This window comes from Emydura macquarii, unplaced genomic scaffold (genome assembly GCF_026122565.2).
Source record: "Emydura macquarii macquarii isolate MOO-44397 ecotype Brisbane River unplaced genomic scaffold, CSIRO-AGI_Emac_v2 contig_3692, whole genome shotgun sequence".
NCBI lineage: Eukaryota > Metazoa > Chordata > Testudines > Chelidae > Emydura > Emydura macquarii.
The window spans coordinates 11,987,661-12,012,977 of NW_027133829.1; the positions used below are offsets into that span (position 1 = coordinate 11,987,661).

Consider the following 25,317-nt stretch of genomic DNA (forward strand, 5'->3'; position numbering starts at 1 on the left):
TGCCAGGGGAGCTGCGGGCATGGCACGGCGTGACACAACACGGGCCCGGCTGCTGGCAGGATTTTTATTCCACTGACGGGGGCGGGTGTAACATGGTCCAGACGTCACGTCAGCTCAGGGTTAGAGTGAAGGGCCCTGGCCGAGCTGGGCTCTGGCTGCTGCAGGGCAGGACGGGCTAGGAACTGACCGGGCAATGCCAGCTGGGCGTGCGCTGGGACCACGCCGGGGCAGAAGTGCCAGCGTGAGAACAGAGTGCGGGGGGGCAGGGGCGTGTGCTGGGGGGAGTGTGAGTGGTGCCCGTGGGGCCAGGTCACAACAACCACTGTCCCGTTCCCTGGGCCAGGCCGGCGTCACCTCTGCCGTCACATGTGCTTGAAGTCCTCCAGGGCCACGCGGGCTGCGTTGCGCCCCGCAGCGCCCATCACGCCCCCGCCTGGAAAGGAAGCAGACACCTGAGGGGGGTGCAGGAGCTCCGGGCGTAGCGCGGCAGAGCTGCTGTGTGCCGTGGGGCCGGGCGCACAGCCCTGGGCAGGGCAGCAGCACACACACGTCAGCACCACGGCCCCGCCTGGCGCAGACGCCCCACCGCCCACGGCAGCTGCATGGCAGTGGGGAGACCTGGGCTGGGGCTCCCCCTTTCCACCCCGGGCACAGACCCCGGCCTGCCCTCTCCCTGCTCCACCATGAGGGTGCGGACGCTCTCTAGCCTAGCTCCAGATTTCTCCCGCCCGCCATCCGCCATCCGCCAGGCCGCACAGCTCCGGCTGGGACGTGTGCTGCGCAAGCTGGAACTCCCGGCCCCGACGCTGCCGAGGACCTGCCCGGCGCCAGCGGGATGCTGCCGGTGCAAACACACCCTCGGCACTGGATCCGGGCACCAGCCACGCTGCCCCCCAGGGCCCGGCCCAAGGCACGTAGCATCTGCCTGTGTCCCAAGGGGCATGCACCCTGGAATCGCACCGCTGACCAGAGGGGCCTCCCCAGCTCCCGGGGCAGCACGCTCACCAGCCGGGCACGCCGGCGCAGGGCTTGGGGAGGGCAGGGGCAGGAAGCCAGCGCGAGCCTGCCCGGGGCGCTGTCCTGCCCTGTAGGTGCGAAGGGAAGGATCACAGCTCACGTACCGGGGTGGGCACCACTGCCGCAGAGGTACAGGCCTGGGATCGGGGACCTGTAGCCAGAGTACAAGGGCACTGGCCGGGCAAAATACAGCTGGTCCAGGGACATTGCTCCGTGGAATATGTTCTGCAAGCAACAGGCTGCGTGAGGCCCAGAACAGAGGTGGCTCCTCCTCCTGCAGCACAGAGCCCCACTGCGAGAGGCCGTGCAGCTGGGCTGGAGCTTCCCTCACTCGGCTTTGGGCTGGGCGGGCGCCGGGCGGGCTGGGCACCGGGCCGGGCGGGCGCTGGGTTGCCAGGTGTCCGGTTTTCGACTGGAAAGTCTGGCCGAAAAGGGGACCGGCTGGTGGCCGAGCACACGGCTGACCAGACATGAAAAGTCCGGGTACCACGGGTGGGGGGAGGCGCCGGCTCATCAGCCTGCTCCAGCTGCGGGCATAGTTTGGGGGGTGCAGCCTCTCCACCCTTATTTCTGTGAGCGCCAAGCAGGGCTTACTCTGCTCAGCTTGGCAGGGGGGGGGGTCCTAGCACCCGTCATTCTCCCCTTCTACCTAGTTCTGCACAACGAGGAGTGCCCTGGGGGGCCAGGGCAAGGGGGTGGGGCGGGTGGAAGAGGCAGTGGGGGAACGGGCAGGGGACAGTGGGGGGAAGCGGGAGGGGAAGAGACGTGAGGTGGGCTGCACCCATCTGGGCTGTACCCGGACACGCCGGGTTTTTGGCGTCTGTGGCCGGGTGCCATTTAGGGTCGCCAGGTGTCTGGTTTTCAGGCACCTGAACCAAAAGTCCGGGTACCGTGGGGCTGGGGAAGCCACCGGGTCATTAACTCGCGCCAGCCTCACTCAGCCGGGGCCGCCTCCTACCTGCAGGCAGGCTCTTTGAGCCCATCCAGGGAGCCGGGGGCAGAGGTGGAGCAGGGGCAGGCCCCGGGAGTCCAGCTGGCAGCATTTCGAAGGGTGGACCGGGAATCTCACACTACACCTACCCCTCCAGGCAGCCCGAAGATCCTCTCCAGGTCCGGTGGCGTGAGGATGTCTCTGCCGACGACGGACGCCTTGAAGCCGGGCGCGTAGGCCTCGACCCAGTCAAACACTGGAGAGCGATGGAGAGACGCGGCTCAGCCGGGAACGGGCTCGGCCTGCTTCTCTAACGTCACCAGCTGGCCTCGTCCAGGGGCCTAGCCCAGGGAGCCATGGGGAGCAGGGCTGGATGGCCAGCGGGGAACTCGCCGCTCCTTTCAGGGGCTGCTGGGCACGGGACGCCTCCCTGCGACGGGGCGAGCAGGGCACCCGGGGGCAGCAGCGGGCAAGGGGCCGTGTCTGTGGGCGTGACGCTAACAAGCACCTCGCGCTAATGCCTTTACCCCTGTCGGCGTAGGCGTTGCGCGCCTGCTCGTCCCACGGCCGCCCGCCGGCCAGCGCGTAGGGCGTGTACTGCGTGAAGAGAGAGACCACGTGGCAGCCCGGGGGAGCCAGCGAGGGGTCCAGAGCCGAGGGGATGCACAGCTCGATCATGGGCCTGCTCAGGGCGAGAAAGAGTCAGAGCCCCGGCAGCCCAGGAAAGAATCCAGCCCCGAGCCCTGCCCGGCGCCGACCGGAGGCTGCCAAGGCAAACATGCCTTGGGCTCTGGCCCAGAGACTCTCCAACCCCCTCCCAGTCCCCCCACCTCAGCCCCTTCCAGCCCCACGGCACTCTCAGGCTCAGCGCGCTCCCACGGGCACGCCTGGGCTTTGTGTCCCGACGCCACGTCCCAGGAGTCCTCTCGAGAGCTGGGAACATGGCCGCGCCCGTGCCGCTCTCTGCGAGGGGCAGTGGAAGTCCCAGCTGCCGTCGCCCAGCGCCAGCCCTACCTGGTGGACGGCTCACCAGCGCCAGCGTCCTGGAAGGCGCGGTGCAGGAGGTGCGTGTCCTCGCAGTTCAGGTGGATGGAGCACTGGTGATGGGGCAGCGGGCGGCCGTCCCCGGCATCCGGCGCAGCCAGGAAGCTGGGCAGCCGATCCACGGCCACTGGGGATGTCAGAGACGGGGTGAATCCGAGAGGGGGCAGGGAGCCTCCCGGGCATCGTACCCTGGGGTCCCCCGAGGGGCCAAAGCAGCTCGCTCGGCCCAGGGAGAGGGAGAGCGCAGCGGCAGGTCAGGCCGGTTCCCCCCCTTGTGACTTGGGCTGCAGCAGGGAGCCGCCCGGAGCCCGAGACACGACCCACGACGGCTCCTTCCACCCACAGCTAACGCAAGTGGCATCCCAGTCCGCACCCTGCTCCCCCCGGGGGCCAGCGCAGCACGGCGGGGGGGGTCTATGGAGGGGGCAGCGGGACGCCCCCAACCCCCGGGACAGGCTCCCGTGCTGACACTCACCGTTGATCTTGGTGACGGGCGAGCGCGCGTCGAACTGCCTGACCCGCTGGACGAACTCCTCCGGCAGCTGCTCCTGGAGTGGGGAACGAGCCTGGGAACCGGCTGGCGCTGCCCAGGGCCCCTGGCGGGCACAACCTGCCCCACACTCCGGGGCATGGACCCCACGAATGGGGGAGGGGGAGCAAACACGTGCCCTGCCCCCCATCCGAGCTCCCACATGAGACTCCAGCCGTGCCCCCCCATCCTGTCTTGTGCTTGATGGTAATTTGGGGGCTCCCTGGCCAGGGATGGCACCTGGGAGGCCCCTTAGTTACTGGGTGTGGGGGGGGGGAGCAGCCTCCTCCGGCTGCCCCACAGGGGCGGGGGGGCATCACCTCCTTGGGGGAGGGGCTCGTTACCACGAGGAAAACACCCGCACCCCCGGCTGCACCCACCTCTCCGCACACAGGCCGCCCGTTGCCAGGGAGCAGGGGGGTAGCGCAGCTCCCGGGACGTTCCCGTGCTGCACCGCGCCACCGACCCGGCCCCCGGCGCCCCTCACCTGCGGCACGAGCTGCAGGAACGTGAGCTGCGGTGACGCGTTGGACAGGACCAGTTTGCTCCTCACTTCCGTCCCGTCCCGCAGGACGACGCCCTGCGCCTCCCCACTGGGGCCCAGCAGCACGCGGGTCACCGGCTGGGGAGGGGGAGATGGGAGATCAGCCCCGAGCAATGCACAGGTGTGGGGCAGGGGCTGCAGGGAGCGTGCGGCTGTCTGCGCCAGGGGCCAGGTGACCCTTTCCTACGTCGTGCCGCTGGGCTGGCCCAGCCTTCCTGCCCCCCACGCGAGCCGGGGGGATTTATGCCCCTCCTCACAGGCTCTGGGCACCGTTTCCTGGCGGCTGAGGGGCTGTAGGAGGAGGGCTAAGAACTCAGGACACTAATGCCTCCGGGCCCGGGCCAGGCTGGCTGGAGGGGCCCGTTCTCTGCCCCATCCCCGGCAAGCCAGGCACCTTCTCAGTGAAGATGTCTGCCCCGTGTGCAGCTGCTGCGCTGGCGATGGCGTGGGACACCCCTCCCATGCCACCGGCCACGTAGCCCCAGGCCCCCTTCCGCCCCTCCAGCTCGCCCATCACGTGGTGCAGCAGGACGTACCTAGGAGAGAGGGCAACGGTTAACATCTGGGGCGGGCAGAGATACCGGCCGGGGGGGGCATCGTTCCCACGGCACGTGGGCAGAAGGGCATGGCCACCCCCGCTCCCGTGGCATCTGGCATGGCAAAGCCCGGGGAGGTAATGCCTGAGATCGGGGGCTCGGCCAGGCATGGCAGCAGGGTGAGCACAGCGAGAGGGGCCGGAGGCCTGACTCCCCACCTGCCCCAGATGCCACGGGAACACCCCAACGCGGAGGCTACACGGGGACCTGCGCCGATGCCAGCGTGCTGCCCGCCCCCCCCAACCCAGCCAGCTGCCAGGCCTCGGGGGAGTCACATGGCCCAGCGCCAGCACGTCCCACGCAGGCTCCCTAGAGCTGGCGTGTGCGGGTGGGAATGCTGTCCCGGCCCGAGGGGGAACGTGGCAGCCAGCGCAGGTGGCTGGGGTGAGATACTGGCCCCACCGGGAGCAGGGGGGCCCTAGGGAACCCGGAATTCTCCACCCCCCCTGCACCCTACCCGCTGCCGGGCGTGTGGGGACTGGCCATGGCCCCGATCACGGCATCCGTGGCCAGGGTCGCTGTCAAGGGCTCCGACTCGAACCAGTGAGCCAAGATCTGGAGGGAGCAAGCAAAACGGAAGGGTGTTTAATGAACGAGCGCCCAGCACAGGGGGCCTGGATCCCATGGGGGGCAGAGCCCCCCACAACAGGCCTTGCAGTGGGGGCCTGGGTCCCACAGGGGTTGGGGGCACAGCTCGGCCCCACATCCCCCGCGCAGGCCCAGCCCCACCTGTGGTTTGCTCAGACAGCAGCCAGCCCCCCTCAGGGAGGCAGGGCCCCCCCCCCGCACCACTGGCGCTGCCCCTCGCCTCACTCACCGTGGTGATCGGGGCCGTGAGCACTTGGTAATACTGGGGCAGCTGCTTCCCCAGCGCCAGGCCTGGGGAAAGAAACGGGCGTAAGAGACGGCGCCATCAACCGGGGGCTCCTTGGGCCCCACCGCACCCTCCCGCGGCTGGCAGGAGGAGAGGGCAGAGCGAGGCCAGTGTGAGCCCCTGGGCCAGTCTGGCCTGGGGCCCAGCTCTGCCCCACAGAGCCCAGCCTGCCCCGGGGCAGGACGGATGGGTACCTGACTCGCACTGGAGCCATGGGTTTAGCTGCCAAGGGGCAGAGCTGCCCACCTCCGTGCAGCCTGTGCCCTCGAAGGGATGGGGCAGCTCCGTGCCCCACGGGTGGCCGTGTGCCCGGGGCCTGGCATGCAGCCGCAGCCTCCTGCACCTGGCCCCTCGCGCCCGCAGCCCCGAGACATACCCGCCCGCAGCAGGGGCTGCAGCGCTCGCAGGGCGCGGAGCCGTTGCAGGAGGGGGCCCTGGCTCCAGGCGGCCACGTCCACGGGGGCAGCGTCCAGCAGCGGGTCGATGGCCGACACCAAACGGCTCATGAACGCCTCGTACTTCGGATAGGCCTGGGGTGGAGGTAGAGGAGGAAGCCAGCAGACGCCAGCCCTGAGTGGGCCACAGCTGTGATCCGCGCCGCGCCCCGCCAGGCTTCCCGCTGAGCATGTGCCCAGGGCTCTGCCCAGCTCCATGGACCTCCAGCCTGGGCTCCCAGGCCACGCACCCCCCCGGCTCTCGCCCGCCCAAACCGGTCCCAGTTAGTTCAGCCAGGGTCAGCCCGTCACAGCCTGAGCCTCAGCCCCCCGGCCCTGGGCTGGAGCCTGCGCCGAAGCGCCGGGACGCCCCACGCGCAGCCCCGCTAAGCTGTCAGACGGGCCCCACGCCGCACTGGGTGTCACAGCCTGAGTGCAGTGCGGGGCAGGGACGGTTAACACGGCTGGCCTGCGCAGGGCGGGGTCACAGCCCAGGCTCCATGCAGATGGTGGGGCAGCTCCGCTCACTCCCCAGCACCCAGCTCGGGGGCTCTGCAGCCTCTGGCGAGTGTAACGCGGTGGGGTGTGAATCGCCAGCCGGCAGAGGACGAGCAGGGCTCATGCGAGCCGGCAGCGGAGTGCAGGGTGTGCTGCCTGCAGCCGGTCGCTTTGGGCACAGACACGACTCTCACGCTGTGAGCAGGGGGCAGCGACTCACCCCAGGTAACCCGGACTGTCCCCCGTGCACGGTACAGACGTTTGCTGGCCGAGCCGTGGCAGCGAGGGGTGCCGAGGCGCCATTGTCAGCCACCCGGCAGTGCTGGCACAGCCCCGGGGCTAGCCTGGGGCCCCTGCGCTTTTCCTGGCACGGCTTGTGTCGCCGGGAGGCGTCCACAGGCGCCGCGCTTTGGCAGGGCAGCGCCCGTGCCAGCCAAGTGCTCCCAGGGCCACCCTGGCCTCCGGCCGCATCGGAGCTCAAAGACTCGGCCAGCGTCCTCCCCACCGCTGCCCTGGGTCGGCTGCCCATGTAGACGTGGCTCAGCCCAGCGCTGGTTACCCCGGATCACACGGACACTGACCCCGCCCTGCCTGCGTGCTAGAGCCGGGGCCTGCCCGGGAGCCGGCCGGCAGGGAAGGGCAAGGAAGTACATCCTGGCTTGGCGGCCGGCCCAGACGGCTGCACGGAGCAGTCCCAGCCCCGGCCCCGCTGGCACGGTGCGAGTCCAGCCCAGCGCAGCGGCAGGCATGAGGTCTGGGCCAGTCACACGGGCTGCGCAGGCTTTGGGCCCCATTGACCGGGAACCCAGCTGCCAGCCCCTCCGGCTGCCCGCGTACCTGTGCGTCCCTGCAGGAGAACTGCGCGATCTGCCGCTGGGTCTCAGCCATGTCGCAGCCCAGCAGCAGCGAGCGCCGGGCGTGCCCGTCCTCCAGCATGGGGGTGAAGGAGTAGGGGTCGCGGGCGTACACTCGGAGCCCATGCCTCTGCAAGACAGAGCGCAGCCAGCCATCACGGCCCCGCCCAGCCCATCTCCAGCCAGGAGGGGACAGGCCAGGGGAGATGGGCGCCTCGAGCACTGCCCGGCTCCAGGATTGGGGCCCCGCAGACGCAGAGGTGAGGGAGGCAGGGCAGGGAGATGGGAGTGAGCTGGGCCGGGCCAGGGGATTCTCGCACCCCCCTGTGCTCCCAGAAGGGGAGAGGGAGGTAGCACCAGGGCCTGGCTGCGTTCCCAGCGCCCCCAGGACGGGCGTCAGTACCTGCAGCTCCAGTTCCGTGTAGATCTGCGGCCGCAGCAGGCTGAGCAGGTAGGATGCTCTGGAGAACTTAAAGCCTGAAAGACAAGGGAGCATCAGCAGCCCAGCCCAACCCGGCAGGTGGGCACCGGGCTGGGGGGACAGGGGTACCTGGGACAATCTCCTCGGTGACTGCGGCGCCTCCCAGCAGGTGACGTCTCTCCAGCACAGCTGTCCGCACGCCCCACTTCTGCAGGTAGGCAGCCTGCCACAGAACACATGAGTCACCCGGCCCCCCCGGTCCCCCCCATGGCCCACCACCCAGGTCACGCCAGGGACCGCAGCGTGCTCCTGGGAGCTTCCTAATAGCCCCATCGGAGCCCCCCCCCCCATACCCTCGGACTCCCCCCCACCCCCCCCGCCCTGAGACAGGTCGCACAGAGGCACTGGATACTCACTGCAACCAGCCCGTTGTGACCTGCAACGAGAGAGGGGAGGGGGTGAGTGGAGCCGGGGCCGGGCACCAATGGGCCCGGGCACCAATGGGCCCGGCCGCGCCTCGCCAGCCCCTGGCAGCCAGGGCGCGATGGTGCCAGTCGTGCCGCAATCCCCACCACCAGGCCCGGCCCCAGCAGCACAACAGCGCCCGGCGGGCAGCGACCTCCCCGTGCGGGTGCAGGGGCTGCCCTAGGCATGGGAAACACCTTTGGGGCCCTGACTGAGCGTAGGGCTTGGGGCTGGAAATGGGGCCTGCCTGCACTGAGCGCCCACCCCACGCCCCATGCCCTGCCACACGGCCCCCCCCCCAAACCCCACGGCCTTATTCCCAGAGCACAGCACCCGCCCTGCCCCCCCCCCACTTTGGAAGCCTCCCTGCGACAGCACCACGCCCCCCCCCCCCCAGCAGAGTCCCCACCCCACAGCACTGCCCCCCCAGCTCTCTGCAGCGCAGCACAAAATGCCCCATGCCAGGGCCTGGGCGCGGCCCTGACTCTGAGGAGCGCGTGCCCCCCAGCACCAGCTCTCCCATCCTTCCTCGCCCCACGGGCAGGGCCGCCCTGCGGCTCCGCTGCCATGGCCTTGCTGGGTCGGGCTCTGCCATTCACCTGCTTGCCTGAGGCCTGTGAACTCATCTCACCCAGCGACGCCTCGTGAGGACAGGCCGGCTGCACCACTGCAGGCACCAGTCCCTTCCCATCAGCCAGCGCGAGCCCGCCCCACCCTGGCTGGCGTAGGGTGCCAGCCCCATGGCCCAGTGCCCAGGCTGGGGCACCAGTTCAGATTGGGGGGGCATGGGGAAATGTTAACCCGGATCTCGGGGCTACACAACACCACAAGCAGATGTCAAAGGCCGTGTCTACACTAGCGCCTATGTCGGCAGATGTGGACCCCCCCCCAGAGACACACGTGCCCAGTGCTAGGCCAGCGGGACAGCCCCGGCTGCGCCATGAGTTGGTTTGATGCTGTCACGTGCCACGCTCGCTCCCATTGGCCTCGCACGGCTACACGAGTGCTCGCACGGCTGCAGCTGGCCAGCTGTGCATGTGCCAGTGCAGACAGGGCCAAAACTAACCAACCCTCCCCTCTCCCCCCCCTGCAGGCCAACGACTGGAAACCTCGTGGGCCAGCAGCCATTGAATGCGGCACAGGACCAAGAGTTCACTCACACCCCAACGACGCTGGTTTCTTAGCACCCCCCCCCCCCCCCCGACACGCTGTTGGTAGCAGCAGGGCGTGCAGGCGTGCGTTCCAATGCACCAGTGACTGCAGGCCACTCAGTTTAGCAGCGCCACGACCCTCACAGTTCTACTCAGACGGGCAAAATATAGTGTTCAAAAGCCTGGATCAGACAACGCAACACTAACCCTGGCCTAAGCAGGCCTGTGTTCAGTTCTCATTTACACAGCGCTCAACGCAGGATCCGGGTTGAAACCCAGCCAGTTACTCCAGCATTACAGCAGCACTGACGCGCTCAGACTGTGTGTGTTAGTGCTGGCTATGGACCAACCCCGACTAAACCATCCCAGCCAGGGCTTTGTCAAGCTGGGCCTTAAAAACCTCTAAGGATGGAGATTCCCCCACCTCCCTAGGTAACCCATTCCAGTGCTTCACCACCCTCCCACTGAAAAAGTTTTTCCTAATATCCAACCTAGACCTCCCCTACTGCAACTTGAGACCGTTGCTCCTTGTTCTGTCATCTGCCACCACTGAGAACAGCCTAGCCCCATCCTCCCTGGAACCCCCTTTCAGGTAGTTAAAGGCTGCTATCAAATCCCCCCTCATTCTTCTCTTCTGCAGACTAAACAAGCCCAGTTCCCTCAGCCTCTCCTCATAAGTCTTGTGCTCCAGCCCCCCTATCATTTTTGTTGCCCTCCGCTGGACTCTCTCCAATTTGTCCACATCCTTTTTGTAGGGGAGGGCCCAAAACTGGACATAATACTCCAAATGCGGCCTCACCAATGCCGAATAGAGGGGAATAATCACTTCCCGTGATCTGCTGGCAATGCTCCTACTAATGCAGCCCAATATGCTATTAGCCTTCTTGGCAACCAGAGCACACTGCTGACTCATATCCAGCTTCTTGTCCACTGTAACCCCCGGGTCCTTTTCTGCAGAACTGCTGCCTAGCCCATCAGTCCCCAGTCTGTAGCTGTGCATGGGATTCTTCCTTCCTAAGTGCAGGACTCTGCACTTGTCCTTGTTGGACCTCATCAGATTTCTTTTGGCCCAATCCTCTAATTTGTCTAGGTCCTTCTGTATCCTATTCCTGCCCTCCAGTGTATCTACCACTCCCCCAGCTTAGTGTCATCTGCAAACTTGCAGAAGGTGCAATCTACCCCATCCTCCAGAGCATTGATGAAGATGTTGAACAAAAGCAGCCCCAGGACTGAGCTTGTTACCAGCTGGGTTCAATCCCATGAGATGAAACCTTTCTGGGGTGAAGCGGAAGGGAGACGAGGCGTGAGTGCAACTGTCGGCCTGGAGCTGCAGGGACCAGGGCCCCCAGCCCAGGACAGCTCAGTGGAGTAGCAGCCTGAGGCCAGGCAAGCCCACGGTGGTGGCCCAGCACGGATGGTGTATGCCCCCCCCTCCGCTGGCCCCAGCAGAGAGCAAAGCAGCTGGCGGCTGACTGACAGCTCAGGGGAAGGGTAGTGACACACAAACACACACTGCCCCCCCCCCGCCTGTCTTAAAGGGCCAGTGCTCCTGCATGCCCAGGCTCGTGGGCTCAGAGCAAGGTGGAGCCAGCTCGGGTGCGAGGCTCGGGGAGAACTGCCCCCCCCCCCAGTGGTGCCCCCGGCCCAAGGTTCAGCAGCAGCAGCTGCCAGCCCCTCGCTCTGCCTCACCTGCCCCGATCACCACGGCGTCGTACTGCCGCTGCAGCTGGCCCCTGCCCCCGGCCTGCGCCAGCCTCCAGCCCTGCCCGGCTGCCATGGCTGAGCTCTGCCTGGCCCGGAGCTGCCTGCTGAGTCAGCGGGGCTGGCTGGGGGCGGGGTGGGGGAGGGACCGGGGGCCGTGCCTGCAGCAGGACCGACACAGACGGACAGACTGGCCTGCCTGGGGCAGGGGCAGGACCGGGGGCAAAGGGAGGGGCTGGTCCCTGCTCAGCTGCCCCCAGGCACCAGGGCTGGCTCCCAATCTCCCGGCGGCCCCTTCAGACACCCACACACGTGTCACACCCACAGCCAGAGACTCAGCCCCTCACCGTCCTGCCCCACCTCACCGCTTGGGTGACAGGCACCGCCCCACTGCGCCCTGCCCCCCAGGCAGCACCCCTGGGCAGCAGTGCAGGGGGGGCTGAACATGGCCCTTGCCCAGCCCAGCCAAACACCCCCAGCAGCAGAGAGCGAGCACTGAGCCCCTCCTGCCCCACGGGAGCCCCAGGCCCGGGATTCCCCCCGTGGTGGGGCAGAGCCTCTCCCTGGGCATGGGCAGAGCTGCTCCCACTCAGCAAGGGGTCCAGTGGGGCAGCTCTGCCCCGGGGCAGCCTGCACTTTGGCCCAGCGGCACCGACACGCACCCTTGGGGGGCTGGGCCCAGCGGCCCCCCAGCACAGCAAGCCTGAGCATGCCAGCTGCCGGGGGGGGGGTGAAGGGAGCCCCCGTGCTGGAGCCGGTAGGGCAGACACCCCCTTTGCCAACAGATGCTGGGGACAGCTGTAGTCCGTAGTCCTGGGGAGCCAGCATGGAGGGGTCGTTGGGGGGTGCGCTCCGGGGAGAATCCAGCGAACTCGGCCCTGAACAATTCTCCCAGCCCCGAGCAGGGGCAGGGCAGAGCCCTGGACTGCCAGCCGGGCCCCTGCCCACACCGAGGCCCGGTCCCGCCCGCAGCACCACGACCCCTGCTTGGTGTCGGGCTGGAGGCACGGCCAGCAGCGTGTCTCCTCACACGCGTGTGCTGACCTGTTTGTCCGTGTACTTGCACACACAGGTGCACACGCGAGTGCCAGGCCGCGGCCACGCCCCCAGCAGCTGGGGAGGAATCAGACAGCGCATCACGCAGCAGCTTTAATGCCAGCCTGGAACGTGGCATTTACAGACAGCGACACGCTACCGCGGCCACGCACTTCCACAGGCCCTGCACGCCGGGCCCAGCGGCCATGGGGGGCCGAGCTCAGCGGCTGAGGAGGTGGGGGCTGCGCAGGGCCCGTTGCAGGCAGTCCTGGGGCGCGTGAGTGCAGGACGAGCGTGAGGCCCCGGCCGGCGGGGCTCAGAGCAGGGGGATGCGGGAGGGCTCCCAGAGGCGCCGGGCCAGGTCGCAGACCTGCTGGATCACGTGCTCGGCCGGGACGATGCCCAGGTGAATGGTCAGCAGCTCGTAGCACTTCACCCCCTCGGCCTGCCGGCTCTTGCTGTAGTAGCGCAGCAACTTCCTGCAGGGAGCGGACGGCGGTCAGACAGACGGACACCCCCTGCGGGGACAAGTCCAGCCCACAGGGCAGTGCGTGCCCGGCTCCAGGCCTCGGATCCGTCCTGGGTCCCAGCCACCCCATTGCAAAGAGAAGCCCCAAGGGGAGGAGGGGCAGGGGTTTAATCCCTGGCCTGGCTGCAGGCTCCTGGGTAACTCCGGAGGACCCCACGAATCCCTGTCCCGGGGCGTGGTTACAGCCGCTGCGGCTGGCGAGACCCAGGGGAGGGGCACCAGGACAGACGGGTCCCACGGGGGTCAGCGCCCAGGTGCTCCCAGCCGTGCTGGGCACAGCCACATTTCCCATGGCGGGAGAGGGGCAGCCGCAGTGCTGGGCCCACCGGGCAGGAGAGGATGGGGGCAGGAGCCCCGCAGAAGGCGGCTGGGCCTGCACTCGCCTGTAGTAATCCCCTGCCAGCATCCCGACGGGGGCAGCGTCGTCGGTGAGAACGGGAACGTTGATCACCTCCAGTTTGCAGCCCTGTGGGGCAAAGAACAGCCATGGGGGGCTGGCCGGGCGAGCTTACGCCAGGCTAGGGCTGACCACGCGGCTTGTGGGCCATCTATGCCGGGGTAGGGGCCAGCCACACTTCCAGGGGCTCAGGAACCGGCCCTGGGATGATCTTCCCTGTGCCATGGGAATCGTGTGCCAGGGCAGCCCAGGCCATGCCGATCCCTCGCCCCAGGGAGGTGCTGCCACGGCCAGATGCTGGGCGGCCTCGCCAGGCAGGTCAGAGTCCGGGGGCCCCCGCCCCCCCACGCACCAGCTCGTTCTCGAACCAGAGGAAGTAGGCGCAGTAATAGTCGCCGTCCCGCAGCGTCAGCGTCGTGTAGCCCTTCTGCAGGTAGCGCCGCGCCAGCCCGATCAGAGACCAGACCTGGGGGCAGAGGAGGCAGCTGCAGCCGGGCACAGGGATCCCCCCCCCCCCGGGGGCTCTGCTCCCCTTTCTCCTCTCCCTGGGAGCCCCAGGGCACCCCTCCAGCCAGCTGGGGGGTAGCAGAGTCAGGGCCAGTCCTCCCGGGCTCCCTCCTTCCCCAGGGCCCCGCTCCCATGGCCCCCCCTTGCTCTCAAGGCTGTCGTGCTGGGCTGCACCCCACCCCTCCCGGCTCCCCCCGACTGAGCAGTTCCTCCCAGCCTGGGCAGGATGGGCTCCCCACCACCCCAAAACCCACGCACGGGGGCAAGCATCAGAGTCCAGGGCCGAGCCGGTACCTTCTTCTTGATGAAGGTGGCCAAAGCGCCCCTGCCCAGCTCGGAGGCGGCGTCCTTGGCCACGCTGAGGGACGGTGCCACCATCTGCCCCGTGGTGCGGTCCACGTAGATGAAGTGCACCAGGCCCGGGAAATCCTCCAGGTACGTTGGGGCAGGTTAAGGACCATCAGCCACTAGAAGGGAATCCCCGGACGGTGCCCAGCCCCAGGGAACCCCCTCCCTTGCTGCCCGTGCCCCAGTGTGCCCCGCTGAGCCTGCCCTGAACAACGGGGAGCTCCCCTGAACCTCCAGATGGCTCCTGACGGGTCCCGCTCCGTTCCCCCCTCTTGGTGATGGGAACCCAGGCACAGACAGCCCCTGCCCCACAAGGTGACACCCAGGGGCACCTCCTGTCAGGAGATGCAGAGGGGAGCTTTGCCCACAGCCCCATGCCCTCAGTGGCGTGGGCAGCCCGGGGCCTGTGCAGTCCCCCAGGGACCTCTCTGAGGCCCCTGCCCCACGGGACAAACGTGGCTCGTTTGGGCCCCGTCCAACTCAGTGTCAGCCCCGGCGGGGCCCCTGCAGTCTCTCTCCCCAGTGCCGGGCAGAGTCCAGCCTGCTGCTGGAGTGACGGTGCAAGCAGGGCCCAGCGCCCCCCGGTAGCTGCCCCAGCTCGAGCCGAGCAGGTCTGGGGGGGCAAAGGGGGGAGGAGGAGCCAGCTGTCCCCAGGTGCCCCTGCCCTGTCTCCCGGGGGAGGCTGGCCCGGCGGCTGGGCGGATGTGACACCATCGTGATATTCCGCCTGCTCTTCACCAGCAGGAAGTCCCTCCAGTCCAGCAGCTTCTCCCTGCGTGAGCAGAGGCCTGGCCTGAGCACGGAGCCCCCGGCCCAGCCCCCAGTGGGGCCCCGCCCGGCACCGACCCGGCATGTCAGCCACAGCTGGCTGGCACCCCACGCTGGGTGCCGCCGGTTACAGGGACGTGTGCCTGCTAAACCCGTCCAGGCCTGGGGTGTCCCGTCCACGCAGGGCCCCCCGCCTGCCCGCAGCCCGGGGCACACCCACAATGCACCCGGCCCCGGTGGGGGTTCGTTTCCATCCATTCCCCTGCGAGTTCAGCTGATGTCCCAGCCCACACCCTCACCCCTTCCTCCGCCCCCAGCAGTCCCCTCCCCGCACTCACCGCACCAGCTTCTGGGCCCAGTCCCGCAGGCTCGGGGCCAGGCTCTCGGAGGACAGCGGGCTCAGGAACAGCTGGCGATAGACGGAGCACAGCTGCTGCTTCACGCTGCCCAGCGCCTGCAGGAGCCTGGGTGGAGACAGCCCCTGAGAGACGCAGCCTGGCGGGGGCCCGGGGACAGGGCCCCAAGAGGCGCGCCAGCAACGCACTGGGGTCCATGTCCTTTGCTCCCTTCTCTGCCCTCCTGGCCCTGAGCTCTCCCCCTTCCGCCCCCAGAGCTCCAGCCATCCCCGCATCATCCCCCATTGCCCCCCCAGCTGCCCTTTGCCCTGTTTTTCTCCCCTCACCCCCATACTCACTCCCTGGAGTTCCCGGGCTCGGGTCTGGAGAAGGCCTTGTTCTTGAACTCCTGCCAGGCGTTGTGTAACTAGGACAGACACACGGGTCAGCCGGGAGGATGCACGGCCCACCAGGGGTCCCCGACACCCCAGCGGCTCTGCACCGGACTCCCACCTGGAGGTCCTGCCGGCCCAGCTTCTTGACGAACTTGTCCATCCGCTGGCGCAACTCAGCCAGGAGGGGGTGGGAGCGTGTGGGTGGCCCCACCTCCTGCCCCTCCCTCAGCTTCTTCTCCAGCACCAGGAACCCGTCCAGCAGCTGGTACAGGGAGCAGGCCATGGGGGTGGTGCTGGGGCTCTGAGGCGGGAGAGAGTGTGACAAAGTCAAAATTCTTTTGTACCATTTTTATGAGTCCTGCCTGTACCTCAGTTTCCCCTGTGCCGTGCTGTTACCCAGTGGGTGGGAAAGGCCTGCTTGCTCTCAGGGCAGGCAGACAATGGCTGGGGGGGAAAGGGGGGGTCGCCTGGCTGTCTGGGCCTGGCCTCCACATCAGAGACAATGGCAAATCCAATCCCCGAGACACTGGCACCGCGCACCCAGCGCCCTGGGGTCGGGGTCCCACCTCTCCGCAGGGACGGGGGCAGCACCCCCAGCTGGAGAACGCAGGGCTGGGGGGGAGGTGGGGATCAGAGGTGGCTGCTGGAAGGAGTCGGGCTCTCACCGGGAGTCTGACCCAGGAGGTTGGTCAGACAGACAGAGCTTGAACCAAGGGGGTTCACCACAGCCTGGCTGGGCTCTGGGCTGCCCAGCCTGGACCGTGCCGTAACCTTTGGTTCTCTGGGAGACCCTCTGGCCTTCCTGGGCCGTGTCCAGCTACCGGCTGCACCCGGCTGTGGCCACGCTGGGCGAGCATCGCTGCAAACGCCGGGCGAGCAGCATTAATCCCTGATGTGGGGACACGTCTCCCCCGGGCCCATCTCAGCCGGGCTGGCTGACCGGAGCTCACGGGGTTAAACGGGGGGCTGCAGGCCCAGAGGTCCAGTGTAAGGAGGCAGGGAAGCCGCGGGGCTCACCCTGGAGGAACAGCGAGACCCCGGGGGGCCGGGCACACGGACAGGCTCCTCCTAGAGACCATCCCAAAGCTGGGCCTGCAGCCCCGACCCCGCGGCTCCGTGACAAGGGGTCAGTCTGAGGCAGGCCAGGCCGGCCCCAGCCCAGAGCCAGCTCACCTTGGTCAGGAGCACCAGCGAGATGCCAGGCCAGAGCGGCAGGCAGTACATGGTGTGGGGCATCATGGGGCAGTAGCCCTCACGCAGGTTCACATCGAGGAAAATCCTTCTCGGGTTGGAGGCTTTGGGCGTCGGGGGCGCCAGGGCCTGGAGCGGATCCTCTGCCATCTGGGGAGAGACCAGCTGGCTAGACAGCTGCACGTGCCAGGGCGTGGGCAGCAAACCACCACCCCGCAGCAGGAACCCGAGGGGCAGCAGCCTGGTCTGCCCACGTCACATCCGGAGCAGGGAGCAGAGCTCGGATCCACGGGGAGCTGGTGGCACCACACCCGGGACGCTGCAGTCAGGCGTGGGCAGTCAAGCCCCTCGGAACGGCAGAGGCAGAAAAGAGAGAGCAAGCGGCCGAGCAAAGGGGGGAACTGAGGCTGATTCTCCAGACGAACCCCCACCAGGGGGATGGATCCAGTGGGGGACTCAGACCCCCCAGACCTTCCCCTGGCCTAGGAACTCATCACACGGGCAATTCACATCAGGACAGAGCCCCAGGGAAGGTGCTGCCCGGCTCCTCCCTGCCCTGGCCCGAGGGACACGCTGGGGTTTGCGCTGTGGGCCAGGCTGACAGGACCAGCCTGTGACATGGCTCCGGGGCGGGGAAGGAGCGAGTGGGGAGATGGGGCTGCAGGAGGCGTCTGGAGACTCCTGCGCTCGCCTAGAGGCAGCGTGTGCGGGTCCCCTGGGGCTCCACTTCGGCCATGTGGGCAGGCGCGTGTGCAGGCTGGCAGGGGCAGAACTGCACGGCAGGGCCATGGGCACCACGGCCTCTTCACAGCGTTGGGCTCCGGGCGTGACTCCCCAGCGGGCCCAGCCCCGGCTCACCTGGACATCAGCAGCATCCGTCTCCCCGGAGCCCTGGGAGCCGGTGCCCTCTGACCAGCTGGCGCCTCCTGCGGGCAACAGAGCAGAGATGGAGCCGGCTGCCCCCAGCACCACGTGCAGCCAAGCCCGTCTGGGGGAACGGGGGCTCCCGCCCCTGCCTCGGGGGTGCTTGGGCAGTGCTGGAATGGGGCTCAGCCTCCACACAGACCCCCTCCCCCAGGCCTAGGCCTCCCCCAAGGCCCCCGGTCCCAGCACCTCCTGGCACAGCCCCTGTGCCGCCTCTGGGGGACGTGACCAGTCTGCGGGTGCGAGGCGGCCCGGCCGGGATCCCGAGCTGGTCGGGGACTCACCGGTGCTCTGCCTGCTGGGCGAGGGCTCCGGGGTGTAATACTCCTCTGGCACGGACAGCTCGTCTGCATCCTGCTGGCGAGAAAGGGGCGCAGCTCAGCGGGGCAGTGGGACCCCTCCCGCCAAGGACAGGGCTTTGCTGATCGCTGGGAGCCCAAGGGGCAGAGCGGGGTGGACAGAATCCAGACACCCGGAGCCCGGCTATAGTTCAAAGACCCCTCGTCAGACAGTCGCACCCAGCAGGTGCTGCCCCCACCCTCCGTTCCCAGCAGCGCCCCCACACTGCAGCTGGGTCCACTCAGACAGCCGCCCCCCCCGGGGCCACGCCTCTGCACGCGCACGCAGCGCCTGGGCCCTGATCCCGGCTGGGGGGGACGACGACAACGCACCCACTTGGCTCCCGGCACCGCGGGGCCCTGATCCCGGCAACAGCTCCAGGCAAGCACAAGATCCCAGCGTTTGTCCACCCCCGTGGGTGCTGGGCCCAGCCAGCCACACATACCTGCTCCTCGGCCTCCCTCCCGCTGGCCCCGTGTGGGCAGGGGCTCCTCACCGGGATGCTCTCACTGCTCTTCGGCCTCTGGGGGGCGAGAGGGCGAGCTGCTTAGAGGGGCCCATCCCCCACCGCGGGCACCCCATCCCAGAGCAGCGCCCCTCCCCGCAGCCAGGCCCTGGGGCAGGTACCTGGGGGCTCGGCTCCTCCTCCGCGGTGGGGCACAGGTCCTGCACCACGAGGATGAGGGTGAGCAGGTCGGCCGGGCGGATGGCGCTGGCGTTCCGGCTGCGGGCGGGAGAACGCCAGTGAGCTGGGGGAGGGGGATGGAGCCACAGCTCCAGGAAGGGTCATGGGGGGGGGGGGGGGGGCGGGAGGTCTCAGCGGAAACCCTGAGGGGCCAGGGCCTGCAAGCAGGCAGGGCGTGGGGGGAGCCGGAGCCAGGCCAGCCTCACCTGGAGTAGAAGGCCAGCAGCTTGGTGTGCACCAGCAGGAAGGCGTGCACCACCTCCTCCCCGCCGCGCTGCCCGCTGGCGTTGACGTGCGGCACCACCTGGCGCTCCAGGAACTCGATGCACTGCTCGCACAGCTGGGGGTGGATCAGCCGCTCCACGGCCTGCGGGCAGGGTCAGCGAGAGGCAGCCCCAGAACCAGCCCCTGGCAAGGGGTGGCATCCAGCAGCCCCTCGGGGCAGCTCCTGGGTGGGCTCAGACACCAGCTCCCAGCCAGGACAAGGGAGGAAACCCAGCACGATTCTGCACTCACGGCATGTCCCCGGGGCGGGGCGAGCCGCCCCGCAGTGCCCAGAGCCCCCCGGTGCACCTCACACCCACAGCCTGCTAGGCCCCTTCCCCAGGCCCGGCTGTCCCCTAGCCGCAGCGCCCCGCGCCCGCGCAAGGTACCTCCACAGCAAAGCTCTGGTCGTCCTCCCTCAGGCTGCTGTAGGTGCGGAGCAGGCCCTGGAACAGGGCCCACACGCGGCCGCGCTGCTCCGAGTCTGCCGGCCGCAACCTGGGAGCACAGCAGCCGCGTGAGCCGGGTCCCGTCCGGGAGAGCCACGCCTGTCCCAGGGATCCCCCCCCGAGCTCCTGGGGCGCCTTCCTGGCGGAGGGCCCCACCGGTCTGCTCCCTGGGACCACGTCACACCAGCCGCCCCAGGCTCCAGCGGCGGGCGCTCTGCCTTGCCCCGCCAGCCCTCGGAGACAAGGGCGAGGGCCTGGCCCCGGCTAGGGGGCGAGGAATGGGGCATAGCCTCCTCTGGGGGGCGGGAGGGGGAGACGTGAGCCGGCCACGGTGCACACGGCACGCTGGGATCCGGCCTCTCTGCAACGCAGCTACAGGCCCCACGTTCCCCAGCAGCCGGATCTGTCTCAGCCGCTCCCTGCACCCCCAGCACAAGGAAACGCGGCTTCCTGCCCCCGAGGCCCATCTCCGGCCAGGGAGCCCCACACCACCACGGCGCTAGCGCACCAGTCAGGTGCCGTCTGGGTGAGAGCGTCGGCCCGGCCCTGCCTGCCCCTCCCCGGCCCGGCCAGCCACTCACTCCTTGCGGACGAGGTGCGAGTCCAGCGTAACCAGGCCGAAGTGGGCCTCAGCCAGTCTGCGCAGCACGTACAGCTTCCTGCGCAGGTCGTCCTCGGTCTCCGAGCCGTCGCCGTTCACCGCGATGTACAGGCACTCCCCGAACTGCGCCGCGGCGGAAACGGCAAACCCCCCTCGTTAAACTCCGTGTCAGCCCCGGGCAGATCTCCCCTGTGAGCCGGCCCTTGGCAACAGGGAGCGGATCCCCCCCTGTGCCTCCTCCCACCAGCAGCCCCGAAGGGACACCCCCCCCACGCACACAGTGCACCGGCACAGGGGCACCCGGCATCACTGCCATGCCCCCGGCTAGTCCCAGGCAGGGGCAGCTGCACCCCGACGGGGGCCAGAGCCACGCTCCCAGCGGGCGGGCGGGCGCCGTGCTCAGTTACCATGTGCAGCACGTAGAGGTGGGCCCCGTTCTCGGTGGAGAAGCAGGTGTAGGTGTCCGAGAGCTGCTCCAGCAGCGTCATGCAGGAGATGATCACCGGGGCGAAAAGCGTGTTGATGCTGTCCGCGAAGGCAGGGGGCTGCAGGGCAGGGCAGGGCATGAGCCAGTCCACCCCGCCCCGCCCCGCCCGGCCCAGCGGCTCGTCCTCCGCCCCCCAGCACAGTCTCCCATCACCCAGCCACCTACCCGAGGCTCAGACAATTCCTCCCGCCCCACCTGCCCCCCAGTGCCCCGCTGGGGGTGCCTGGTGTCTGGCTTTGGCGCTGAGAGCGGAAGAGCCCTCCCTCCTGCCAGGCTCTGCACCCCCGTACAGGGCCCTCAGCCCAGTCGCTCTGCACCCCCCGGCCCAGGCGCTCTCACCTCACACCCCCCATGCTCCGCCGGGAAGCGCTGGCGCAGGCTGTCGGAGAACTCCGGGTCGGCCCAGCAGAAGAGCAGCTCGGCCCCCTCGCTGGCCACCAGCACGGCCTTCATCTGGGGAGAGGGGCCGGGTCAGCGCCCAGAGCGCCCGCGGCACGGGGCTCGCTCGCCCCACGGCCGGCTGTGCACAGGAGTCACCCCCTCCCAGACGACTTGGGGGGCCCATGCACGAGAGCGTTGCAGCCGTGCACTGAGCTGCACGCACCCCCGGCGACCCCCGCCCCAGGGCACCGGGTGGGAGATGGCCCCAGCACACGCAGGCCTAGGGCAGCGTTTCCCCACATCCCCCAACGTGGGGGGACGGGACGAGACGGGGGCCCAGGGACGGCCCCGCTCACAGCTCCAGCCCTGGGCACCGGTTGGCTCCTGGCTTCGCCCTTGCTGCAGGACCTGCTGCTCCCCTCCTGCCCCCGCCTCACTGGCTGCCTTGGGGGGGCAGGGGGAGCCCAGAGGGGGGGGCAGGGCTGCCAGCCCCACGCCGGGTCCGTGGGCGGCACTTTCTGACCCACCGGCGCAAGGCGCTGCAGCAACGGCCACGCGCACGGGAGCCGCTTCTGAGCCGGGCTGGGAGCCCCTCCCCCTCCTGTGCCTCAGTTTCCCCTAGCAGCACCTGTGCAGCGGGCCGCCTCAAGCTCACACGGGGCAGCTCGTCCCCCCCCGCGCCGGGCCTGAGCCCACCGGGCAGGACCCGGCCTCGCTCGCCAGGGGCCCGCCCTGCCTCAGTTTCCCCCCCTGCACCGGCACCGGGCACGGCGGCCTGGCCTCACCGCGCTCCTCCCCCGCCCGCGACCTCTCACTCCTGCCCGGCCCGGCCCGGCCCGGCGGTTCCGGGTCTAGGACCGGCACGGGACCGGGCGCAGCTTCCGGCAGCGGAACGAGCTTGTGACTGACCCCGCCCCCAGCCCATGTGACCGCCCCGCCCCGCCCCCACGGCCCCGCCCCGGTGACTGACCCCGCCTCGCCCATTTGACCGCCCCGCCCCCCCACGGCCCCGCCCCGGTGACTGGCCCCGCCCCTGTGACAGACCCCGCCCATCCCATGTGACCTCCACGGCCCCGCCCCTGTGACTGACCCCGCCTCGCCCATGTGACCGCCCCGCCCCTCCAAGGCCCCGCTCCCGCCCCGCTCCGCCCCACAGCGCCCCCTGCCGGGCTGGGTCTGGCCGAGCCGCGCCGCGCCGCCCCTTTTCCCGGGCGCCCGGCCCGGCCCCGCCGGGACCCGCCACCGGCCCAGGGACCTGCCCGGAGCCGGACACGGACAGACAGACAGACAGACACACACACAGTCACATACTGACACGCAGATGCTGACACACAGTCACACACACACACACACACACACTGACATACACACACACTGACTGACAGTCTCACACACACACACTGACTGTCACACACTGACTGACACAGTCTCACACACACACACACACACACACACACTGACACTGACACACAGTCACACACTGACACACACGCACACACGCACACAGTCTCACACACACACTGACTGTCACACACACACAGAGTGACTGACACACACACAGATGCTGACACACAGTCACGCACACACTGACACACACACACTGACACTGACACACAGTCTCACACACACACACAGAGTCTCACACACACACACACACAGTGACTGACACACACACGCAGATGCTGACACACAGTCACACACACACACAGTCTCACACACACACAGACACGCAGATGCTGACACACAGTCACACACACACACAGTCTCACACACACACACACACACACACACACACTGACACGCACACACTGACTGACACAGTCTCACACACACACACACACACTGACTGACACTGACACACACACGCAGATGCTGACACAGTCACACACACACACACACAGTCTCACACACACACACACAAACACAGACACGCAGATGCTGACACACAGTCACACACTGATACACACAGTCACACACACACAGTCACTGACACACACACACACACACACACAGGAGGTGTGTTGCTGCCCTGCCAGCGGTTGGTTCTGTTCTCTGTGGCCCAGGGGCCAGAGCTGCCAGTGCTGGCCATGGGGGGGGTTGTGGTGGTTGTGGGGGATATTTCCTCTCTCCCACTTTGCTACTCCTGGCCGTGGGGTGTGCTGGGGGGTCCCAGAAGACCCACGGGGGTGGGGGAGGGTGAAAGGCCAGGCCTCAGTGGCCCAAGCCCCAGCTGCTGATGGGAGCAAGGCATGCACTGCGGGGGTCCCAGGACACGGCCAGGACAGGACACGGCCGGGCAGGACAGGGTCAGGCAGGGCAGGGCCGGGCAGGGCAGGACACGGCCAGGACAGGGCAGGACACGGCCAGGACAGGGTCAGGCAGGGCAGGGCCGGGCAGGGCAGGACAGGGCCGGGCAGGACAGGGCCGGGCAGGGCAGGACACGGCCGGGCAGGGCAGGGCCGGGCAGGGCAGGACACGGCCGGGCAGGACAGGGTCAGGCAGGGCAGGCACACTTTGGGGAGATGAGATCTCTAGGGCCATGAGTGCTGTGGGAAGCCAGCAGGAGGCTGGCAGCTGGGCCATGGCGAGGAGGGTGCGGCCGGCGAGGCGCCCACGGCTACCCCAGGCTGCGTGACCCTGCAGGGGCAGGTACCAGAGACTCTGGACTGGAGACAGCTGCACCCAGAGCGTGTGGGGGGGGGAAGGTGGGGGGGCAGCTGGAGCCCAGGGGTGCCACGGAGGTGCCAGCTCCAGAACGCCCAGCTCCTGTGGGGGTGGGCGGCGGCTCAGGACTCCGGGCTGGCGGGAGGCCCAGCCTGGCCTGGCATCCTACTGCTGGACGCCCTCCAGCCGGCCCCTCCCCCCCACACGAGCCGCGTGTAATCCTGGCCCTTAGCTCAGAGCCAACACGGGGGCAGCCAGTCAGCCAGGGGTGCTGCTGGGGTGCTGGGGAGGCCAGGCAGAGGGACGGACAGGGACAGGGACAGGGACAGGGAGAGCAGTGGCTGCAGGGAGGCTCCCCTCTGTCTCCGCTGCACGTGCTGCCCTTGCTCCGCACTCTTTTCAGCCCAGGCTATCCGTGCCTCTCTCCCCACCCGTGGGCACCACCCTCAGGGCAGCGTGGTCCTTGGGTCGGTGCTACCAGCCCGGCTGGCAGGGGGGGAGGCACAGTCAGATGTTTTGGGATGGGAACATTTTCGGCTGTAGAGAGGGGTTGTGCCCATAAAACCGGAGCTCGGGGCTGGTGCCCGGCTTAGCACCCGAGGCAGGTCTGATGGGCACAGCCTGTGGTCGGAGGTGCAGGTCCCCAGTGGAGCTGGGACCATCCCGCTGAGCAGGGTTTTGGGAACAAGTGGCCACGTCCCATCAGCAGGCAAACACCAGGGGCTCAGGGCACAGCTGTGGCAGAGACAGACCCCAGCTGTTGTGCTGCACGTGCATGCTCCAGCTGCTGGCTCACATGCTCCCCAGATGCGCCGTGTCTCCCACTCCAGCTGTTCTCGCCTCCTGCCCTGCTGCACAACGGGGTGCTGAAATGCCCAGGAAATCCTGGCCGTCAGGGGTGGTATTTGGGCCTTGTTACCAGTCGCTTCCTTCGCTGAACAGGCCTCACACCCTCCCCAGAGGGCCTGGCCTGTGCCCTGGGCAGCAGGGGCATAGCTGGGCGGAAGAGCCAAGACGACATTCCTCCCTGGCTGGAATTCCAGCTCTTCCCAGCAAACCGCACTCTGGAGGAAGCTTCAGTCTCCCACGTGGTCCCTCCACAGAGGTGGCCCTGGGGCCCCGTGCTTGCTCCTCTTCTCGCTCTGCGAGGTCTCATCCGTGCATCTGTGATCGGGCTGATCGCTGCCAGCTCGTGCCAAGGCCCCTCGGTCTCCACTGAAGGCTGACAAAGACCCGGCTGGAACCAGGCCGGCCTGTGCGCCTGTGTGTTGGCGTTGTTAACACGGCGCTAGAGCTACAACAATGTGCGTGGGGGTTAGGCTTGCTGAATGCGTCTCTGCAGGAATCTCACTGAGGATATCTGGATCCCAGGGCCTTTGACCTGTGACTGTAAACCACCGAGTGTGAGATACCAGCGCGCCACAGCAGGTGTTAGCTCCTGCCCACCACACGCAGGCCTGTGGCCTCCAGACAAACCATTACACAACACGCGAGGGCAACAGACTTCTTGAATTGTTGTTCCCCCCCAAAGAGGAGCCACACAAGGGAATTCCTCTTTTACGCTGCTCAGGGTTGCTAGGCATAAGCAAAGGATCGCTAGTGCTTGGCCCGGGCTAGTCTGAAAGGACACGAAGTTTGCTTATTACAGCAGCTTCTATCCCTTTTCCAAACTTCCCCTTGGTGTATCTGTTTATCTGCTTAACCTTGTGAAGAACTCTCCGGTTTCCTCTCCCGAATAATCAATCTGTGCGTAGTTTGCTATAGGATTGGCTACAAACACTGTCCTCGGCATGAGGGCTAAGGCGCAACTGACCGGGGGTGAGCGACGGGTCGTTGGGGACCGGCAGTAAGTGAACCTAGCTGTGATCCTTGGTGTCAGGAGCTGTCTATCCCGAAGGCAGCTCCCCGGGGCGGTGAGACAGCCCAGAGTTCCCAAGGGGCCTGCCTGTGACTCCTGGT

At 68.1% G+C, this 25,317-nt stretch overlaps 2 protein-coding genes across 6 annotated transcripts; both read right to left on the bottom strand.

Moving 5' to 3' along the window:
* Positions 1–204: 204 nt before the first annotated feature.
* On the bottom strand, positions 205–11,152 carry PYROXD2 (pyridine nucleotide-disulphide oxidoreductase domain 2). The gene is made up of 16 exons (XM_067537015.1): positions 11,048–11,152; positions 8,159–8,178; positions 7,872–7,965; positions 7,725–7,798; positions 7,305–7,451; positions 5,912–6,065; positions 5,479–5,540; positions 5,119–5,216; positions 4,460–4,601; positions 4,009–4,143; positions 3,468–3,540; positions 2,963–3,119; positions 2,476–2,630; positions 2,098–2,204; positions 1,122–1,242; positions 205–433 (listed from the first exon to the last, which is right to left on the bottom strand). Exons 1-16 carry the CDS (start codon positions 11,133–11,135, stop codon positions 363–365), a joined length of 1,698 nt encoding a protein of 565 aa, XP_067393116.1. The 5' UTR covers positions 11,136–11,152; the 3' UTR covers positions 205–362.
* A 1,043-nt stretch (positions 11,153–12,195) lies between these two features.
* On the bottom strand, positions 12,196–21,559 carry HPS1 (HPS1 biogenesis of lysosomal organelles complex 3 subunit 1). 5 transcript variants are annotated; one of them, XM_067537013.1, is made up of 19 exons: positions 21,480–21,547; positions 20,653–20,766; positions 20,234–20,371; positions 19,807–19,949; positions 19,166–19,274; positions 18,719–18,879; positions 18,455–18,551; positions 18,273–18,350; positions 17,773–17,842; positions 17,423–17,490; positions 16,547–16,714; positions 15,492–15,674; positions 15,338–15,405; positions 14,982–15,107; positions 14,582–14,647; positions 13,822–13,966; positions 13,373–13,486; positions 13,007–13,089; positions 12,196–12,573 (listed from the first exon to the last, which is right to left on the bottom strand). In XM_067537013.1, exons 2-19 carry the CDS (start codon positions 20,764–20,766, stop codon positions 12,411–12,413), a joined length of 2,094 nt encoding a protein of 697 aa, XP_067393114.1. In that variant the 5' UTR covers positions 21,480–21,547; the 3' UTR covers positions 12,196–12,410. The 5 variants fall into 5 exon arrangements, 3 of the variants coding, with proteins under 3 accessions (XP_067393114.1, XP_067393113.1, XP_067393115.1); XM_067537012.1 differs by having other exon boundaries at positions 17,773–17,845; XR_010917806.1 differs by having other exon boundaries at positions 12,435–12,573; positions 13,389–13,486; positions 17,773–17,845; positions 21,480–21,559.
* Between the last annotated feature and the right edge of the window lie 3,758 nt (positions 21,560–25,317).

Coding starts and splice junctions, on each gene's coding strand:
- PYROXD2 (XM_067537015.1), bottom strand. CDS start 11,135: ATGGCAGCCGGGCAGGGCTGGAGGCTGGCGCAGGCCGGGGGCAGGGGC. Junction 7,452..7,724: donor ACACGGAACTGGAGCTGCAG/GTACTGACGCCC, acceptor TCTGTCTTGCAG/AGGCATGGGCTCCGAGTGTA. Junction 3,541..4,008: donor TCCTGCAGCTCGTGCCGCAG/GTGAGGGGCGCC, acceptor TCCCCACTCCAG/GAGCAGCTGCCGGAGGAGTT.
- HPS1 (XM_067537012.1), bottom strand. CDS start 20,766: ATGAAGGCCGTGCTGGTGGCCAGCGAGGGGGCCGAGCTGCTCTTCTGC. Junction 15,675..16,546: donor CGCTGGTGCTCCTGACCAAG/GTGAGCTGGCTC, acceptor CTCCCGCCTCAG/AGCCCCAGCACCACCCCCAT. Junction 15,108..15,337: donor GAGCCCGGGAACTCCAGGGA/GTGAGTATGGGG, acceptor GTCTCCACCCAG/GCTCCTGCAGGCGCTGGGCA.